Below are 21,939 nucleotides of genomic sequence, written 5' to 3' on the forward strand. Positions count from 1 at the left end.
AGACAATCACAAGGACAGGTGAAACCCATCAGGGCATGACTGGGAGATTTAGTTTGGGCACATATGGAACAGGAGTTGACATAGCGAGTGATGTTCTGCACCAAGGTGTGCCACCAGTACTTTCGAGAGATTGAATAGTGCGGGTGATACCTGGATGTCCACGACGACAGCTGTGTGCGCCCAGGTCCACAGCCGATCAATTATCCCTGTGGGAACACAGGAGGATAGGTAGCAGGTGCGGGTTCCATTTCCAAGGCCTGGCGAATGTCCACATCTATGTCCCAGAGCATGGGGCCTAGGACTCAAGAGGGCGGAATTATGGGTGCACTCAGGACAAAAACCTCTCCCGAATCGTAGAGAAGGGACAGGGCATTGGCTATGGTGTTCTGTGAAGCTGGGCAGTATGTGAAGTCAACTCTAGTGAAGAAAAGAACCCACCTTGCTTGTCGCGGGTTCAGGCGCCTCGCTGTCCGTATGTACTCCAGGTTCCGATGGTCAGTGAGGATGAGAAATCCTTGGCGCCCTCCAGCCAGTGTCTCCACTCCTCTAATGCCAACTTCACCGCCAGGTGGTCCCGATCTCCGACATCATAGTTCCTCTTTGCAAGAGACAGTTTCTTTGAGTAATATGCACATGGATACAATTTCTGTGGATTACCTTGTCGTTGGGACAGGACAGCCCCCACATCCACTTCTGAAGCGTCCACCTCCACCACGAAGGGCAGCGTACGTTCTGGGTTTTTGAGCAACGGGGCCGAGGTGAAGCATACCTTCAGTAGGTGGAAGGTTTCATTGGCTGCATTACTCCACCCCAACTTACAGGGACCACCCTTGAGGAGAGGTGATAGAGCTAAAGTTAATGAAACGGCGGTAGAAGTTGGCATACCCCAAAATCCATTGTAACCCCTTTATGGTGGTTAGGACTGGCCATGACCTGACAGCGGTGACCTTCTTACCATCCACCACTCCTTGCAGGCCGATCTGGCAACCCAAAAAGGAGACAGCCTCCTGATGGAATTGGCACTTCGCTTTGACATACAGGTGGTTGGCCAGGAGGTGTTCCAGGACTACTTGGACTTGAGCGATGTGATCCTCCAAGTTAGCCGAGTAGACCAGGATGTCATCAATATACACGACACCCCGGCGTCCGAGCATGTCACAGAACACCTCGTTGACGAATGCCTGGAACACTGACAAAGCATTGGCTAATCCATAAGGCATCACAAAGTACTCGTAGTGACCAGACATTGTGCTGAAAGTAATTTTCCATTCATCCTCCTCCTGAATGCATATAAGATTGTAGGCACTCCGCAGGTCCAATTTGGTAAAGAGTTGTTCAATTGTGGCCAGCACTAACGGGAGAGGGTAGCGGTACTTTGTGGTGATGGAATTCAGACCTCTGTAATCAATGCATGGGCATAACCCTCCATCCTTCTTGGCCATGAAAAAGAAGGACTGCGAATGAAACCCTGTTGGAGCCTCATGGATGTACTCCTCCATAGCCTTGGTTTCAGCCACCGACAGAGGGTAGATGCGGCTGCATGGAGGCGCAGAGCTTGCATGCAGATCAACGGCACAGTCCTAGGGGCAATGAGGAGGGAGATAGATGGCACAGGTCTTGGAGAAAACCTCCCGCAGGTCTTGGTATACCTCTGGGATGTTGGGCTGAAGGGCAACCACAGGACTCTCGACCGACTTGGATCCACAGGGGAAGGGAAAGCAGGTCATCGGTGAGGGTGAGTGGTGCTGTGATGTGTGTGATAGTCCCGGATCCCAGTGGTCCACGATCCAGCACTTGAACCGGAAAAGGAGAGGAAAGCAGATATGAGGTGATGTTCAGGGAGGAGGCAAGGGCCTGGTCCATAAAATTCCCTGCAGCACCGGAGTCCACTGGAGCTGTAGAAACAACACACAAGGGACAGGCAGCCAGTGAAATCAATACTAGAAAGGGTTTGGCAGAAAGTGATGGAATACTCACTCCTAACCCAGGAGACAGATGATCACGGGGCTGTCCCTCTGCTCTTGTGAACCCCGGGTTGGAACATACCGGACACCGTTGAAGCCAGTGCCCCTCCTGACCGTAATAGGGACAGACCCAAAGCTGTCTCCGACAGTGTCACTCAGCAGCGGGGAGGCGTATGCCCCTACCTCCATTGGTTCAGGCTCTGACACAGAATGGTCAATGGAGGAAGGAGAGAGGCAATGGAGGTATCGATGCTCCCAAAGGAGGTTATCCAGACGGCTGGCCATCATGATGAATGCATCCAAGGAGAGTGTGTCGTCTTGGCAGGCCAACTCTGTCTGGACCTCTTTGCGCAGTCCTGTTCCGAATAGGGTGTGGAGCGGTGGCTCATTCCAGGGTGTACTCCACAGCGAGGGTGTACTCCACAGCGATCTGGCCATCCTGCTGTAGTTGGAGTAGGAGCTCACCCCCCTCTCTACCCTCCAGTGGATGATCGAAGACATCCCTGAACAGAGCCATGAACCTCTCATAGGAACCCAGCTCATCTTCTCCCAGATGGTCGTAGCCCACTCCAACACCCGTCCGGTCAACAGGGAAATAACCATGGCAACCTTGGACCTCTCGGTGGTGGGGGCTCCCATCTGATGGCCGATATAGAGGGAGCACTGGAATAGTAAGCCACAGGATTTAGATGGAGTCCCGTCATATTTGTCCGGGAGGGACAATCGGCCATCGCTGACCTGGGCGGACTGATGGATAGGCTGGCGTAGTGGCTCGCTGAATCGACTCGTGGTAGATAATCCTCCGCTAGTTGGAGGTGACGCCCCTTGGGTAATGTCAAGGCGTTGAAGAACATGGAGGACCTCATCCATAGCCATCCCCAGTGGCGCCATCTGGTCATGGCGTTGGCGAAGTAGGTGTCCCTGTTTGCCGACCATCTGGGAGAGGTCTTGATTACCTGCTGCTTCCATTTGCTGAGGCAGTATTCTGTAATGGATATACAGGGAGTCAGGAAGCAGGTGCAGTTGGTGAGTTTAATAATAAGGACCATGGCATGATGTAAAACAAGACCAGTGTCTAGACAAGAAAATAAAACCAATACTGAATGATGAGTGAGGCTACAGAGTGCTAGATAAAGGGGAAGTAATCAAGGTAGTGATGAAGTCCAGGTGTGCGTAATGATGGGTTGCCAGGACCGGTGGTGGTAAACCGACGATGTCGAGCACCGGAGCGGGAGAGCGGGAGTGGGCGTGACAATACCTTTCTATATTTCACTTTACATTGACACTAATTTATTTTATCACCATTGTGGAGGTAACTGCCAAAATAAGGGAAACACTTGAGTAAATGAGGGACACAAAGTATATTGAAATCAGGTGCTTCCAAAAAGGAATGGTTCCTGAGTTAATTAAGCAATTAACATTCCACCATGCTTAAGGTCATGTGTGTATGTGTGTGTGTGTGTGTCAGTCAACAGATCTCAACCCAATTGAGCATTTGTGGGAGATTCTAGAGTGGAGCCTGAGACAGTGCTTTACACTACCATCAACAAAACACCAAATTATGGAATTTGGTATGATAGAAATGTTGTTGCATCCCTCCAATAAAGTTCCAGACACTTGTAAAATCTATGCCAAGGTGCATTGAAGCGGTTCTGGCAGCTCACGGTGGCCCAATGCCCTATTAAGACACTTTATGTTGGTGTTTCCTTCATTTTAGCAGTTCTGTGTTCAAACCAAGCCAAATCCTGCTTGGTTTTCCTTCTATAAATGTAACATGACATGAAATATTGTACTGTCAGTTGATTAACATTTGTTGAAGAATTGCCTTTTCTTATTAAGTCAATCATCTAACTTGCCTAACAGGAATTTTATGATCCATTGCTGACAGAGCCGACCTATGTGTGAAATGATCATATCTGTATATGATCTTGTCTACATTCATCTGCTAAAGGGAAGAATCTGTTGCAGGTTTGCAGGTTAGTACTTTTTGTATCTGACCCATCTTTACATTTCACAATGGAATATTCATAGTGGTCAATCTGGAATTCAGACAGAGCTTAAACCTCACTACCGGGCGCTCTTCCAAAATGCTATTGACTGATTTATGACTGATAATTGGCCCAACCTTTCAATGTCTTTCACACTGCCTAGGCTATGGCATATGCCCTTGTGTCTACACCCCAGGTGGTTTCTTTCCTAACAAAGCCTTCACTGAATAGCCTATCCATCCTTCCCCACGCATCCCCACCTAGGTCTTGCTAGAGGCTGTGTGCGGCTCCACCTTACCCAAAGGCTTCAACGATGTTTGATGATTTTAGCAGCTCCGGGTTGTGTATTTGGCTCATCTATCGTCATAGCTATACTTGGTTTTTGTATAGAACCATTATTACACAAGCTCTGGGTAAATAGATTGAGGTTGAGAGAACTCAATTCAGCATACAGAAGTAATATCATACAGAGCAAGTTGATGAGCACTCTGAATAACTGAAACAAACTGTGAGGATTTATGGGTGACAGCTTAATGTTAATTGTAACTACAGGTTAGATTGAGGTAGGTTGATACAGGAACCTTTATGTAAAAGTAAGTGTAATATTAAAACATGTTGAATAGAGTGGGAGAAATGAATCATAATGAACTATCCTGTGTGGAGCACATAGTTGAGCTACATATGTTTACTGTTATTGGCTATATAGGCTAGTAAAGAGAAGTTCCCCAACAACACTTCTGTATGTTTAATAAAAAAATAAAAAATACATTAGCTTATTTATTTGACCATTAAATTATTGCATGGGTATTTTACTGTCCCTGGTCTAATTATGTCACACATATGACCCACTTTCTGTGAGCTCAGAGTTCCTTTTTTGATGACTTGGCAGCAAGTATACAGTGCCTGGAGCTGGGTAAAACTAATAAACAGTCCTAGTATTATGGCCTTTGGGCAGTGGGGTCCCTATTAAGTAGATCCTACCTGTTCTACTGAATACTTTTTATCTCACAGGAAGGTTGTTTACCTTCTTAGGTGGAACTTTCAATGTTGATTCAGAGTCAATACAATTATTGATCTAATTCCAATTTAAATGCATATCTAATCCACTGTGACACTATGGCACCTCAAGGCATAATCTTCTAAGTATCTGTCATGTCCTGTCCAAAGCAATTGGCACTACACTGACTTTGAATGAAATCGATTTTATGTTTGTCAAGTGCCTTGACTGTGGTGGTCTATTGAAGGGCCCATTATTCCATTATCCATCATTCTGTTTCAGGTGAAGAGTTTCAAGAAACTGTAGAGAGTATTTCTCATTTTAAAGAGCCATTGAAGCCTCAACTAACCAAAAGCTGTCAGCAAAATGTCCCTTTAGACACCAACACTTGTTGTGCCAGTTGTAGACAAGTCAGTATAACATGATCATGCTATAAAGCAGGCAGAGTGCTCTTTTCTGCAATATTAGTTATGATTTGAATGAGTCTATTGATCCCTTTTTTGTCTGATTGTTGTGAAGCTACAACATCAGTAAGATACTGTAAGTAATCTGTAACAGAGGACTGGTTATAATAGCAAAAGAGTTCTATAATTCCCTCCAACTCAGGTGGGAACCTTCCCATTTCTGTTCACGCAGTTTGACAAACACGATCAAAATCATTTGAAAGAAATTGTTTAAGTGCATAATAATACTGTGTTTGTTTTATATAATCACACATGTCCCATGTACTTCCCTTTGTTTCATATAATCACACATGCCCCATGTATTTCCCTTTGCATTTTGTACATTTTGTACTTTGTACACTTGGTACAGTTAAAATGAAATTATCTGATTTTCATTTTCGGTGAAGCCAAAGGACAATTATTGCCTGGACATTTAATATGAGAGATGAGTTAGGACAAATAGTTTATTACTTTATTAGTCCATCAAAGTGGAAAATGTGTCTTTAGTACTGTATAGGGAGGAGCACAGGGCCAGCCACAGTGCTGCCCCTGGAGATATGTAGAGGTTAACTAAGTGCATTGCTCAAGGACAACAGTAGGAAGTGGTGACAGGGATTTGAAACCAGCAGCCTTCCGATTACCATCTCAAAATAAAAAAAAGTGTTTGACACTTTGAATTGTGGTTGTTTGTCTGGAAGAGGATAAGCCATTGTTGATCTGGGTGTCTGCAATCAAATATTTCTCAACAGAATTTCAAAAGGAATGAAAACAAGAACGCGGTATATATGCATAGCCTATTGCCAACTTTATTTATGTATTTTGAATGGCTAAAATAAAATAAAAATTGAATAAGAAGCTGAAACTATTTCTCCTACGTTTAGCAGATTACTTTGCAGGAAAGTGAACAAATTGAACATGAAAAGAAAACTAATCTAAGCAGTAACGGGATGGCAGTGGAGAGTCATTCATCTTTTCCTGCGTCGTGACCTTGTGACCTGGGTCGCCTCCGGGGTCACGCACTCTGTCCTCTGGCAGCCACATTTATTGATGTGGATGTAGGAGTGGTTGAACTTTGACCCGTCTGGGCAGATCATCTCCACTTCCTTCTTGGTGGTGGATTCTTCCCGACAGCAGGTACAAGAGCGCTCCATCATGTTGGCCTCAAGAGAATACCTGAAAACAGAAAGGAGAGGCGATGTCATTATGTGGAAGTACTGATGGTAGCAGTTGTAATTATATAACATTGGCTGCGTTTACACAAGCTGCCTAATTCTGATCTTTTGACCAATCAGATGAGCTCATTTGCCAATAATTGGGAAAAATATCAGAATTAGGCTGCCTTTGTAAACACAGCCATTGTTACATAACATATTATTGAAAATATAATTTGTAGATTGCATTTAGCCAGGCAGCCCAATTCTGTTTTATTGGGAGGAATAATGTGTTAGTGTTAATGATCAAAATACTCACATAGCATAGGTGACACAGGATCCACCGCATGTTGTCACTTCCACCTTGTTTGCAGACTTGCAGCCATTGCTGTCCAGGTACACTTTGCCCTTTGTCACGTTGCATTGCTTAGTTTTTGGAATACCTGCACACAAAAGTGACATTTTCAAATGAATTAATGTTAATCATCCTGAGGACCATGGCAATAGCTAAAACACTTTTTCCAATGCATGATAAAAGGCAAGAATGATTTACAAATGTCTATCAAAAAGGATAGTGTTAAAAAGATACTCACAGACATGGCAGCAACCATCTGGAGCAACAACTTCAGTTCCCTTAAAAACAAGAAAATGGAAGAAAAAACAAGAACATTTTTATGTCACTGACGTAGCGTTTACCAAACTGTCTCCACATGTTTTTCTGTGCAGTGTTCTTGCATTGTTCACTTTAAGCAACAGGTGTCAATAACCTCACATAAATACACAGTAGGCATACTATATTAAGCAACAGGCCTTGGTCTGAGTGACTGGGCATGTTTAAACTGTATTTCACGAAATGATTTTGCACATTGTCCAGTTGTTTTTAAATGAGCCAGTTTCCCAGACCCAGATCATTTGCGAGATGTTTATTGTAACTCACGGGTATGCAGTCTTCTGGGTAGAAGTCAGGGCACACAGTCTTAGCCTGGATTGGGATGAGTTTGTCCATAATCTTTACGCACTCATACTTGAGACACTTGTCTCCAGATGGTATCCAGACAGAACCAGGCTGTAGAGGTGAGAATATGAATGATATCAACAGGATATTCTTCAAATGATGTAAGATATATTGTATCATTGCTAAGATAGTTATTTTGCACAACACTTTATTACTACAGTAAAATTACATGTTGGGGTTTTTAAATAATCAAGTGAAATAGGACTGATATGTTTTACGAATTGTAAAAAAAAAAAAAAATGCAATTTGTGAATCTGTGAGAGATCAATAATGCGGCTTGATGCTATTTTACCTGAATAGTGTGTGTGGTGTTATCTGGCAGCATAACCACACAGCTTGTCTGTACACACTTCCCACAACACTGACCAGGAACGGCTTGATAATCATAGCCCTGAAAGGAAGAAGACAGACCAGAGAGGAGAAAACCTTTATGATGTGCACATGATCTCTCTTATACCAATGTGTGATCCTGGTAACTCACTAGTATTTACACTTATCCAGTAGTAGCCCAATAGTGGACACAGAGGAATCAGTGTTATTATAATATTTTGACATGGATAAGAACTCACATTACACTAAGTTTGTTGAATTACTTAATGAGGCCAAAGGGTGTCGATGTGTCAATGGAGATCAATTACCTGTTGGCAGTGAGTGTCACATTCAGTAGGTTGACACTCAATGATATGTAGATGCGTTTGGGCATCCACACTGTCACCACACACACAATTCTTACACTTGTCCTCAGGAACATTGGCACCAGGCTGGAATGAGAAAATGCAATGTAAAATGTATAAATTGAGACACTTTATGTGTACTACCTAATGTGTGTCTAATCTCATAAAAGGATTGACAAAAAAATATATTTGGCACCTGGATAGATGCCTATAATTGCTTAATGGAGGGTTTTAATTTGTTTAGTTTGACTTCATTTTTTATTAATGTATAAAAGTAAAAAAACGTTGTCCTTTTTTATGAATTAAGTTCAAAATTGTTGATAGTGTAGACGTGGTGGGACTGGCCAAAATGAACATAGCATAGAATGCATTCTCACCTGATATTCAGTGTTGTTAAACACACAGACATCCATTGGCACTGTGGGGCAAAGAACATGGATAATAATTCAATACTGCAACTAACATGTTGGGATTTCTAGGATATGCACACGCATGCATATGTACACGCACACTCAAGCACATGCAGATGTATACTCACCGCATTGATAAGTTAGGCAGCAGACTCCCATAGTTGCATCTGTCTCGAATCCGACTGGACAAGTTATCTTGGAAGTAGAGCATCGTGTGACATCACACTCTGTTTGGAAAGAAAAAACGATTGTTTTAAAATCTATGCAAATGGCCACAGTGGTTGGATATATTAGGTAATCACCAAAAATGTTAATGTTTTTACAGAGATGTTGCAAAGCCCCCATATAGCGGACAATATCCAAACAAGTCACTCACTGCATATGTCCTTTTGACAACAGTCAACAGTTTCTACGACCTTAACTTGGCCCTCCTGATCACAGGTGAGAGGAGGCTGATGTTGGCATGCCACAGGCTGGCATTGGATTTCCAGACTGTACGGGTCACAAACACACTCCTGGCAGTTGCTCACCCAGGTCGCATTAGCCTGCAATGAGGAACAATTTAAGCAAACTAAGGTTTGTTTGGACACTACCAGTACAAAGTTCAATCATTCAGTGTGTGGAATCATAAATTACAGAAGCATTTTGAGGTTCTATGAAAAGCGCTATAGAAATGTAATAAAAAATTATTATATATTATTACTATTGCACACATTATTATACAGGATTGGCAAAAGTGAACTATCCACATGTGACTACCTACATGATGTGTATGTCATTAATTAATAGTTTCTCTTCCCTGCTAAAACCTGTGAGTGAAATTCTAACTATTTTACCTCTTTCCATTCTCCATTTGGCAACGGGCAAATATCTGGTGAACCAAAGAGAAAAATATACATTAAAAAACGAAGTCATTGAAGTACATTCCACTAGGTCGTTTTGATAATGTGCTGTATGTACCGGAAGCACTTGATAAAATCTATATAAAATCAATATAAACCAAAACCCACACCATTGAAGTATCTGTGAAAAATGCTGTGGTAAAACATTTTTTACCACAAAAGCTAAACCAGCTTTCAAAAGACCACTACAGTAGCAACGAACAATTAACACTTTGTGCTTCCCAAAGTGAAGGTCAGCAGGATGTAGCTACTATCACAACACCATACTGTAAATCACCACACACTCATTATACAATGCTGTTATTTGACCATTCTTACCACAGCTGGGGATACAGTAGTTTGAGCTGGAACTCATAAGAGTGGTACCAGGGGGACAATAACATCCCTCCAATTGTATATCTCCCATGACACTGAACTCATTTTGAGTCTGGATGAATTTGAAATTGTACCTGCAGAGACATTCAAAAAAAGTTTCAGTAGCTGAGAGACTTTTCTCCATCATTATACCCATCCACTGAACAACAACAGCATTATACATACCAGGCATTACAGGTTGGTTCAACTTGTGGACCGCAGGCATTATAAACCTTGGGTTTCTCGCATGTGAAGTCTGTAGCGGGTGAGATAAAAAGGTTAATAACCAATAAGCTACATCATAGAGAGGCTATCTGAGCTTTATGATCTTGAGGAGTGACCTACTTACCACATTGTCCATTTGTATAATTTCTCCACTCAATACAGACTCCTGCTTGTGCACATGCATCAGCATAGGTCTGCAAGCTGGTGCAGCCAATGGTAACATCATCCATATAACACGCATCAAAGATACATGCCACAATGAATGGCTCGTAGGGGATTATCTTATGGCAACTCTCAAAGACCCTTAAAAATATACCACACTTCAGTTAGATACTTAAATATGTTCATTCACTTTGTTTTGTCATCAGGCTTTGTCAAATGATTGCTGTGTTTTAGTATGTCAAGTTATTGTTCGCACTGAGATTATTCTGATTGAGAGGTTATCGATACTACAGAGGAGATTTATTGTGAATACTAATTGCTACTTACTTGCTTTGAATGAGATGACAAATGGGTGGATTGCAGCCTGGTGGTTGTGTTGGTGTCGGCTCTGGTGGTGGTGTGCACTGACTGTTATTGTGGTCAGCAACATGCCATTGGTGTGCCATGTCAGGACAAGATGAATCAATAGTCCCATTTGGCAAGCGGCAGTCATCTGTCCGGTTGTTGTCACATGTACCTGAATAAGATTGAAAACCATCGTTAGACAATGAGACATCATGGGGTAATCATGGTAACAGAGTGGCCATAAAACACCTGTACCCACCACACTGTCCCTCAGTGTTGCCACTGAACTTGTCCCAGGGCAGGTATATGCTAAACATAAGACCAGTGAAAGACACCTTGGCATTAATTGCTGGTATGACTAAAAGGGTCTCAATTCCGTTGTCTGTGATGCGGAAGTCCTTGGTCTCATATGCTGGGATGATGCGTTGCTGGTTTACATAAATCTAAGACAAAAATATTAAGAGATGGACAAAATGGTTACAATAATTCAATATTTGCATACCCAATAGTATTCTAGAACTGTATCCTATATCTAATACATAAAGGAATTCTATCAATCTTAAATGGAAGCTAATCAATATCTAAGCTAATCAAAAAGCAAATCCCTCTTAAATGAAAAGGAATGAAAATGTCTTGAACACAAAATATTTAAGATATTTTAATTACCAGACTTGTGAAAACTCCATCTACGTCCTTCTTGGTCATGAATATCTCATAAGATTGATAATAAATTGTCAGAGACTGAGGACAGGAAAGTCCATCTGGGGCATCACAATAGTAATTGTCGATTACAACACTGAAGTTGTACTTTGGCAGGATTTCTTTGACCAAGACGTAAGAACAATTTCCTTGGAAGCCATAGTATGTTCCATCAAAGGTGACATAGTGAGGGTCTCCCCAACCATAGCAGATACCTTTGTAAGAAGAGAATGATTAGCATTTAAAAGGACACGGATGTGGAATGTTTTATGCTAAATGAATAGTGCTGTGCTGAAATGTTTCCAATGTTAGACATTCATATACAATTACTGCTGGTAACTATTAGATAAACCTAAACAAGTCAAAGAGTAAGAATAATTTTGAACTAAAATCAATAGCTAAAGTGGATTTTATGACACAAAGAATAAACGTATATATTTTTCTTGGGGGGGGGGGTAAACTTACATTGACACTCATAGTGGAAACAGCATCCAGATTCGTCATACACTTTGATTGGAGGATAGTTATTTTCACATGCAATAGGCTTCGGAGTCTCACAATGTACATGCTCATAAATAACTTTCCCGTTGGCGCATGTTCCGTTGGTGCACTGGTTATGTATCCAGCTGTCACCATTCTACAAACACAGAAAAGTATTAGGCTTACAGGAAATGTCTATAAAATCATACAATTATTTTTTATATATAATCACCCTTTTGTAAATAATAATTCCTATGGAATGTTTCCAAAAAGGTTATTATCTATAGAAGAGCAAATACCCGTCTTGGAGGAAGTTCATGGTCACAGTTTTTCTCAGATGGATATTTTGGGGTGGTGGTTGGTCTTTCTGTTGTATGTGGTATTGTTGTTGTTGGGAGCAGTGTAGTGGTTGGTGTAGTAGTAGTAACTGGGGTATTTGGATTACAATCAGGATGGGTATCTACTTGGCACTTCTTGTTGCAGATAGCAATGTAGCACCATCCATCATGGTCAGAGATATTATAAATAATTGAACCTGAAAATATATTGAGGAGATTTACATTTTGCACCAATTTAACGAGTATAATTCAATACAAATTGAACATTACTAATGGCAATATACAAAATGTTTCAAATGTGAAACGGTGTAAAATAAAAACTTACCAATGGGGAAGTCAGTATGATTGTAATGGCAAGAAGAACAATTAAGGGGAAATGTGGGTGTAATCCTTGGTTTTGTTGATCCACCAGTTGTTACAGCAAAAGGAGTTGTAGGAATAATAGTAGTTGTGGGTGGCAGAGTTGTTGTTTTTGTTGTAGATGGAGCTGTTGATGTTAAGGTTGCAGTAGAGGGTGTAGGAGTAGTGGTGGGAGGAACTGTTGTTGTTGTTGTAGTTGTGGTTGGGATGGGTGTTGTGGGTCCACATTGGCAACATTTCACTCTGATCTCGTAATCAAAGCACTTTTGCTGAAGCCCTTGCTTATTGTTGTCACAAATCAGTCCAACAGATGGATTGCAAGTCACGTCTTGGCCAAGCTGAGAGATCTGAAGTCCAGGGTATTGTTTTGCTCTACATTCAACTGCCTCTGGAGCTGAGCAAATGTGATAACCAGCAGCAATGATGTTCTTAATGGATTCATTATCTCCACCTTCAGAGCCAGACGTTGGCTGACCAAGGTTGATCCAGTCTGACCACACACAACTTTCTTCACCACTGCACTGGGTAGTTGATTCTCCTGTTGAGGTTGATGCAGGAGTAGAGGTTGGAGTTGTGGTGGAAGGCAGAGTTGTTGTTTTTGTTGTAGATGGAGCTGTTGATGTTAAGAATGTAGTAGAGGGTGTAGGAGTAGTGGTGGGAGGAACTGTTGTTGTTGTTGTTGTTGTTGTTGTAGTTGTGGTTGGGATGGGTGTTGTGGGTCCACATTGGCAACATTTCACTCGGATCTCGTAATCAAAGCACTTTTGCTGAAGCCCTTGCTTATTGTTGTCACAAATCAGTCCAACGGATGGATTGCAAGTCACGTCTTGGCCAAGCTGAGAGATCTGAAGTCCAGGGTATTGTTTTGCTCTACATTCAACTGCCTCTGGAGCTGAGCAAATGTGATAACCAGCAGCAATGATGTTCTTAATGGATTCATTATCTCCACCTTCAGAGCCAGACGTTGGCTGACCAAGGTTGATCCAGTCTGACCACACACAACTTTCTTTCTCCACTGCACTGGGTAGTTGATTCTCCTGTTGAGGTTGATGCAGGAGTAGAGGTTGGAGTTGTGGTGGAAGGCAGAGTTGTTGTTTTTGTTGTAGATGGAGCTGTTGATGTTAAGAATGTAGTAGAGGGTGTAGGAGTAGTGGTGGGAGGAACTGTTGTTGTTGTTGTTGTTGTTGTTGTAGTTGTGGTTGGGATGGGTGTTGTGGGTCCACATTGGCAACATTTCACTCGGATCTCGTAATCAAAGCACTTTTGCTGAAGCCCTTGCTTATTGTTGTCACAAATCAGTCCAACTGATGGATTGCAAGTCACGTCTTGGCCAAGCTGAGAGATCTGAAGTCCAGGGTATTGTTTTGCTCTACATTCAACTGCCTCTGGAGCTGAGCAAATGTGATAACCAGCAGCAATGATGTTCTTAATGGATTCATTATCTCCACCTTCAGAGCCAGACGTTGGCTGACCAAGGTTGATCCAGTCTGACCACACACAACTTTCTTCACCACTGCACTGGGTAGTTGATTCTCCTGTTGAGGTTGATGCAGGAGTAGAGGTTGGAGTTGTGGTGGAAGGCAGAGTTGTTGTTTTTGTTGTAGATGGAGCTGTTGATGTTAAGATTGTAGTAGAGGTTGTAGGAGTAGTGGTGGGAGGAACTGTTGTTGTTGTTGTAGTTGTGGTTGGGATGGGTGTTGTGGGTCCACATTGGCAACATTTCACTCGGATCTCGTAATCAAAGCACTTTTGCTGAAGACCTTGCTTATTGTTGTCACAAATCAGTCCAACGGATGGATTGCAAGTCACGTCTTGGCCAAGCTGAGAGATCTGAAGTCCAGGGTATTGTTTTGCTCTACATTCAACTGCCTCTGGAGCTGAGCAAATGTGATAACCAGCAGCAATTATGTTCTTAATGGATTCATTATCTCCACCTTCAGAGCCAGACGTTGGCTGACCAAGGTTGATCCAGTCTGACCACACACAACTTTCTTCACCACTGCACTGGGTAGTTGATTCTCCTTTTGAGGTTAATGCAGGAGTAGAGGTTGGAGTTGTGGTGGAAGGCAGAGTTGTTGTTTTTGTTGTAGATGGAGCTGTTGATGTTAAGATTGTATTAGAGGGTGTAGGAGTAGTGGTGGGAGGAACTGTTGTTGTTGTTATAGTTGTGGTTGGGATGGGTGTTGTGGGTCCACATTGGCAACATTTCACTCGGATCTCGTAATCAAAGCACTTTTGCTGAAGACCTTGCTTATTGTTGTCACAAATCAGTCCAACGGATGGATTGCAAGTCACGTCTTGGACAAGCTGAGAGATCTGAAGTCCAGGGTATTGTTTTGCTCTACATTCAACTGCCTCTGGAGCTGAGCAAATGTGATAACCAGCAGCAATGATGTTCTTAATGGATTCATTATCTCCACCTTCAGAGCCAGACGTTGGCTGACCAAGGTTGATCCAGTCTGACCACACACAACTTTCTTCACCACTGCACTGGTAGGTTGATTCTCCTGTTGAGGTTGATGCAGGAGTAGAGGTTGGAGTTGTGGTGGAAGGCAGAGTTGTTGTTTTTGTTGTAGATGGAGCTGTTGATGTTAAGATTGTAGTAGAGGGTGTAGGAGTAGTGGTGGGAGGAACTGTTGTTGATGTGGTAGGTGGAGCAGTCGATGTTAAGATTGTGGTATTGGGTGTTGGAGTAGTGGTAGGAGTTGTAGTTGTTGTTAGAGGTTGAGTTGAGGTTGGAGGAGTAGTGATTGTCGTTGGTTTACTTGTTAATGTAGTTAATATGGATGTTGACATTGTTGTAGGTGTGACAGTAGATCTTGTTGTAGTTTCTGGTGTTGTAGTTTGACATTTCACAGTCTTACAACACTTCACCTTAATTTCATAGTCAAGGCATATTGGAGGAATGCCTTGATCTTTGTTCTGGCATATTAGTCCAACCTTTGTATTACATTCTACATCCTGTCCTAATTCAGACAATGGGACCCCTGGATATCGCACTGCTTGGCACATGACATCCACTGGTTTTTCACAAATATGTTTTCCAGATTCTAGAATCTTTTTAATTGATTCATTATCGCCACCCCCAGGACCAAATTGAGGATAGTCCACATTATACCAAGGTGACCACTCACAAACTGTGCAGTTTGGGGGATTTGTATTCAACGAGGTTGTTGATATAGTGGAGGTGGTTGCGTTTGTGTTTGTTGTTGTAACATGTGGCATTGTAGTTGTTGGTGCAATGGTTGTAGACTTAGATGTGCAAAGATTTTCATCACAGCAGAGGACTCGAACTTGGTAGTTAAAGCACAGTGGGAATTTGCCTGACTGGTCTTCATTTCTGCAAGTCAACCCTTCTGCTACATTACACTGCACCACTTGGCCCACTTGGCTTATGCTAACATTTGGGTACTTCTCAGCTCTGCATTGAATCTTGCTTGGCTTCTCACATATATCGTGTCCCTCTGCTCTTATGTTGTTGTAGGTTTCAGAGTCTCCTCCTGGAGTTCCAAGTGTAGGGAATGTGGTATCAAACCATTGTGACCACACACATGGATATCCACATGTAGTAGTAAAGGTTGTTGGAGACACTGTTGTCTCTGTTGAAGTTGTGGTTGGCGCTATAGAATCATGGGTTACATTACAGTTAGTCAGTTAAATACAAAAATAGAAAATACCTTTTCTTATTTTAAAGTGGTGATAATGTAACACAATCTAATGAAGGTGCCGAATTAGCAATGTCTTCAGCCATTTTGATTGCAAGAGATACTTGCTGTAGTTTTTACACTTCATATGCAACAATGGTGGCTGGTGGAACTTTAAACAGAGTGAATGGGCTCATAGTAATAACTGGAACGGAATCAATGGAATGGTCTCAAACACAAACACCTGATTTCCATGTGTTTGAGACCATTCCATTTACTCTTTCTGACTCATTATTATGAGCCATCCTCCCATCCTCAGCCTACTCTGATATATAACCAAGTCATACTAGTCACTAGTCCCTCAAGCCTCAGTATCAGGTACCCACCAGTTGGTGTTGGTGTTGAGAAAGTGAAAACATTTGTTGTCACTGTAGAGGATGATGTAGAGGTAGGGACAATCGTAGATAGAGTAGAAGGTATTGGAGTTGTAGCTGAACATAGGTACATGTCCCTGTGAATGGTTCCATTCTTCCCACAAACTGCTGTCATACAGCTCCTATGTCCATCTGTTGTATCATATATGATATGCCCATAGGGGTATTTGTTCCCATTGTAGGTGCAAGTGCAAGCTGAAAGGATAAGATATATTTTAGCATACTGGAATGTTGAAAACATTATTAATCTGTTTTTGTTGAGGGATGCATTCATACCTTGTTCATCATATTTGCAGTCCACTGTCACGGAATTACAATAGCTTTGGAAAAAGAAACATTTACAATTCTACTTAGTTTCCTACTTGACACTCAATCACAGTTACAGTGTTCACAATTTTAGCCAAGACCAAGAGTCTCTGTGTTACTAAAGACATACCATGTCTGGCAGTTTTCTGTGGTCGGTACTTTTTCTCCATTATTGTAGTGTTTTCCATCTCTGCCATAGCAGCCACACTGCTCCTTCTCCACACACTTCATTATAGCTTCATCAAAGAAGGGTTGAGCAGGAGGACATTTTGGATAGCAACCTAAAGAAGAAGAAACATTTTCAAATATTAATGATAAAAAAGCTATTTATTGATAGAGGGATATGGTGAAGAAACACAGTGAATAGAAAGGGAGTGAAAAAGTAAGAATATCTAAAATGACCTCAGACAGTTCTTCTTCTAAATACTTGACGATTGTAAAACTGGAATAGTCCAACAAAAAGACAAAATAAATGAATAGACTACAGATCAAGTTCTCTAGAGATCAAGTTCATACTGTAGTTATACCATGTATGTACAGTATAATTACAACACCAGGTACACAAACTCTTTACTATCAAGCTGAGCCATATACTTGCTGGATCACTTTTCAGTTAGCATGGTTTGGTAAAAGATGTACCCTGCATTTCTTTCACATTGCCAATTCCGTTCTGATAAAATTGATAGTAATTTAAAGCTAGAATCCTTTGTCACTAAAGCAATTTTTTGACGTATAAATGAATACTATATTCCCATTAATTCTTGAAGAATATAACTTATAAATGCCTCCTGAACTTGGTTCAACTGTCGTGGGCCATAAGAACCTAAAATATACACTTGTTTTACCCCAATGTTTGGAAACAAAACAAATGAAATCAAACACTGTATAGCCTCAAAACATGGTTAAAACAATAATTTTTATGTCATGAATTGTCAGCCCTTGCATCCATAGCTCCTGAGACCTCCCTCAGCTTTTTACCTAAACAAAGGCGAGGTGGCCACTTTGTTATTGTTTCAATTAAGGACTCTAGCTTTAACATTAAAGAAATACTAAGTACCTGTTATAGAAAATTGTTGTTACCCAAAATATATCCTAAATGAATGTCTACTGTACCTTCAAGGGGTGGTATCTGAGTTGAGCAGCTCCCAGAGGGATTCCTGCAGGTCTTCATACACTGAGCTCCACATGCCTTGTAGTGCCACTCACATTCTCCAGGGGGGGTTGTAGTAATCACAGAACAGTGCTGTATGTGGTGGACAAAAGCTCTCTGTAAGTATTATCTTCAATTCGGTTTAAACTGTCAGCACTTAAATGAATTGAACATTTAGAAACTCACGGCAGATTTGTGGGCTTCTCCAGGCTATGCAGGCTCCAGCTTCATTACAGGCCTCTGCATAAGCTGCCACAGCAGTACAGAAACACTCACAGTCTCCACCACTGTCACAAGCACATGAGTCTGTCACACAAGCATCGTAGAAAGGAGAGGGGTCCACCTAATTGGAGAACATGATTAGGTCAACATGATCATATCAAATTCCAAAACATTCAGTGAACGACTAAAGTCTAAACCTACTTTAGAATGGCAGTCTGTGAAAACTTTGCTCTGTATGATGCTGCACTGCTTCTGTGACCAAGACTGCCTGTAAGGGTTGGCAGTACAGGGGCTCCTTTTGCTCTTTGCATCGGGGCAGCTTGCAGAGACTTTCCAGCTGTTTCCAAAGTCGAGAGAATTGACAACAACTGCCTGGCTCCTGGTAGTGAAGTCATTGTTTGCGTTGCCATCATAGTTTCCACACAGACCACAGACATGTCCCTGAAGAGGACATAGAAAAAGATTCAGTTGAATGATAAAAAGGAGTCATAACAGACTTCCATCAGCTTATCAGTTGATGGAATACTATAACAATATTTTAATATCTAATTTGTCATCCAATCAAAGTTGAAATGTACCTTGAACTGTGGGTTCAGTTTGATGAACATGCTTGTTTTCCTGTCCCACATGAGAATCAAACCATTATTGGCTTCAATCACAAGGTAGATGCCCATTGTGCGAATCTGGTAAGGAACCGCCTCCCCTGTATTTCTCTCAATGACTTGGTAGTTCCCTTCTGTCAGAATTAATTCACTGTTCTGAAAGAGATTAAAAAAATAGTTTGAGTATACAGTTAAGATATTAATTTATCTAATTACTCATTATGTTATAATGTATGCCATAATGTTCATTTTTTGCCAAGCCTCATGAAGCTTTAATTTATGTGTACATAGTGTGCTTTATAGTATGTATGCATGTATGTATGTATGTGTGTACGGGGTCTTGTGTGGCTCAGTTGGTAGAGCATGGTGTTTGCAACGCCAGGGTTGTGGGTTCGATTCCCACAGGGGACCAGTACGGGGGGGGGAAAGAAAAATGTATGAAATGTATGCAGTCACTACTGTAAGTCGCTCTGGATAAAAACATCTGCTAAATGACTAAAATGTGTATGTAGGTATGTACTCTATCCATGAACAGTAGTAGTCTTGGCTTCAGTAATGGTGGTATGTGCCAGGCAGAAAGCAGGAATCTAGTTACCCCCAGGAAGAGCTTAATGGCCTTGGAGCAGGTGGTGCCTGTTGTTCCACAAGGGATGTTCTCAGTGATGACTCTGAAGCTGCCATTGGCATTGTTGTTCTCACAGTAGTCCTGTTTAAGGTAGCGACAATTTCAGTAATACATTTATTAACAACAGCCAACATAGTATTTTGGTGGATGGCACATTATCTCCAACCACACATGCTGTAAGTCAATCACTGAAATAGTGAAAGGTTCAGCTTGTTGGGAATGCTACAGCAACATCTACAAAGCTACAGCAGATCATGGCCAAACATTTCAAATATTGCTTTTCAGACTCCCCAGAAACACTTTACAGTATATACCTTAAAACAATTAACACAAACCCTTATTGTTCAGCATGTATTAATACTTGACCAATAAATCAAATAATACTGGTGTTGATTACTTAGACTATCAAGAAACCCTGCAAGCATACCTTTGTAAGTGTGTATTCAGTCTCCATCAAAAGTGAATCGTTTCCCATCAAAAGTAATGTAGTGTCCATCTCCATAAATGGCACAGGTTCCATGGCACAGGTTAGTTGTGCCACTGCCATTTTCTGTCTTTACAAGTGCTGAAAGTGGCAAAAAACAGATATATCAGACTGAAGTCTTAATTGGTTTAAACCCCCAATTGAGGCAAGATAATCTTACCAGGTATTGCAGTCGACCTTGATGCTGTCTCCTGGTTGGTAAGGTAGCTCCATTGTGAGAACAAGGACAAAGGTCTGGCTTGATGCAGCCTCCTTTTCCATCGGATACCAGTCCAGAGGGACACACTACAGCCTGATATGCACTCTGTGCTGATCTGTAAAGTGAAAATGATTGATTTGAAAATCTGCTGTGTAAAAATTGTGTTAATTTCCGCCCAAATGTGTGAACAATCTGGTAGACAAAAAGGTCAAACTTGGCCTTCATTAGCCATTAGCCACACAGAAAGACCAGGAGAAACTCCCAGGGCATAGCCATGGCTTATTCAGCTTAATCTACCAACCAATCATCTCCCACAACCCCTTCCCCTAACCCTCCCCCATACACTAGCGCACCACAAGCACAGAGCTACGCCTCGCAGTCGTGTGATTCGCTCAAATTAAATGATGACAAATACTTTACTCAATAAAGAAACTCCCATGGAATTATATAGTCACTCCCACTAAGGACAAAATTAAATTGTTGATGTACCATGCTTATATGTTCTGTGCGCAATAGCTTGGAGATGAGGTTAACTGTATGTTAACAGTACCATATAAAAATAAAAAAAGTTTATATTTTACACTAAATTTTTATTCACAATCCTATGGGCAATATGACTATACACTGAGTGTAGAAAACATTAAGAACACCTGCTCTTCCATGACATAGACTGACCAGGGGAATCCAGTTGAAAGCATTGATCCCTTATTGATGTCACTTGTTAAATCCACTTCAATCAGTTTAGATGAAGAGGGGGAGACAGGTTAAAGAAGGATTTTCAAGCCTTGAGACAATTGAGACGGATTGTGTATTAATATCAATATTAGGAAGGTGTTCTTAATGTTTTGTACGCAGGCGTATATCCGCTGTGCGGAATGGACTGGAGGCGAGGTGAATAGGGGACTTACACAGGCCATATCCAGAATGTTGCAGCTCTTCTGACACTCTAACCCTCTCACTCCTGGGCTTGCATTGGAGCAGTTGAAGAAAACCATTGGTGCAACACATGCTGTGAAAATAAAGGGAATTCATGTATCATGACTGTTGTGTCTTTCACAAAATCAATATGCTCTGTAAAGTGTGTACTAGGACGGAGAGATAATATTTCAACATGCACATAGCCTGGTTCTGTTGCCAATAGCATACTACACCACACACTATATCTGTATATAGGATTTGGAAGAGTGCCATTCATTTTTTTTACTTATTTCAAATTCAGTGTTGCCTGGCACAGTACAATAGCTCAAAATTGTGAGTTGTTTTGACAATTTATATACATAAACTTACATGGCTGATCGGGTGAATCTCCAATGCAACGGAGTTTTCCCTCCTTGCAGGTGCTGAAATAAAATGGTGTTAATGGTACTTGAATGTCCCTATGCTCACTACAGGAAAGCAAGGCCCAAGGCTCTTGGTTCATAAAGTCCCCAAAATATTCCTTTGAAATAAAATGTGTAGTGAATTACATTGATATACAGCTTGAGTATAGGTAAGTAAATAACTCGGTCCATACCACATGGTTCCATCCTTGCTGATGACCTCTCCAGGGGACACCACTGAGCCCTTGTAATAACAAGGGCAGCTGGCTGGTGGAACACACTTGCCCTCATCATCCAGGTAGGTTCCCTCAGAACAGACACACCCATCCACAGACTCGAAGGTGATTGAACAGGTAAAGTCAGAGCGCTGTAGCAGCGGCAGGAGCGATCACTGTTTTTTATGCTGTAGCTGTAGACCATGGTGCTAGGGCAACGAGGTGGTGGAGT

The 21,939-nt window shown here is 41.7% G+C and overlaps 1 protein-coding gene and 1 long non-coding RNA gene across 2 annotated transcripts; both read right to left on the minus strand.

Moving 5' to 3' along the window:
* Positions 1-6,176: 6,176 nt before the first annotated feature.
* LOC115204748 (mucin-5AC-like) lies at positions 6,177-20,235 on the minus strand. The gene is given in 30 exon segments (XM_029770460.1): positions 6,177-6,565; positions 6,863-6,986; positions 7,137-7,176; positions 7,481-7,609; positions 7,851-7,949; positions 8,197-8,319; positions 8,610-8,650; positions 8,771-8,869; positions 9,019-9,187; positions 9,479-9,513; positions 9,863-9,993; positions 10,085-10,154; positions 10,248-10,426; positions 10,613-10,802; positions 10,890-11,073; positions 11,297-11,544; positions 11,795-11,966; positions 12,109-12,344; positions 12,473-12,634; positions 13,524-16,127; positions 16,538-16,780; positions 16,862-16,905; positions 17,022-17,172; positions 18,005-18,110; positions 18,112-18,134; positions 18,228-18,384; positions 18,465-18,704; positions 18,842-19,021; positions 19,461-19,590; positions 20,135-20,235. Coding segments are annotated over 30 exon segments (6,618 nt in total). The 3' UTR covers positions 6,177-6,357.
* Positions 20,236-20,964: 729 nt separating this feature from the next.
* On the minus strand, positions 20,965-21,847 carry LOC115203197 (uncharacterized). The gene is made up of 3 exons (XR_003880126.1): positions 21,687-21,847; positions 21,461-21,513; positions 20,965-21,182 (listed from the first exon to the last, which is right to left on the minus strand). It is a non-coding gene; the product is annotated as an uncharacterized LOC115203197 (long non-coding RNA).
* Between the last annotated feature and the right edge of the window lie 92 nt (positions 21,848-21,939).

Source organism: Salmo trutta, chromosome 12, assembly GCF_901001165.1.
Source record: "Salmo trutta chromosome 12, fSalTru1.1, whole genome shotgun sequence".
NCBI lineage: Eukaryota > Metazoa > Chordata > Actinopteri > Salmoniformes > Salmonidae > Salmo > Salmo trutta.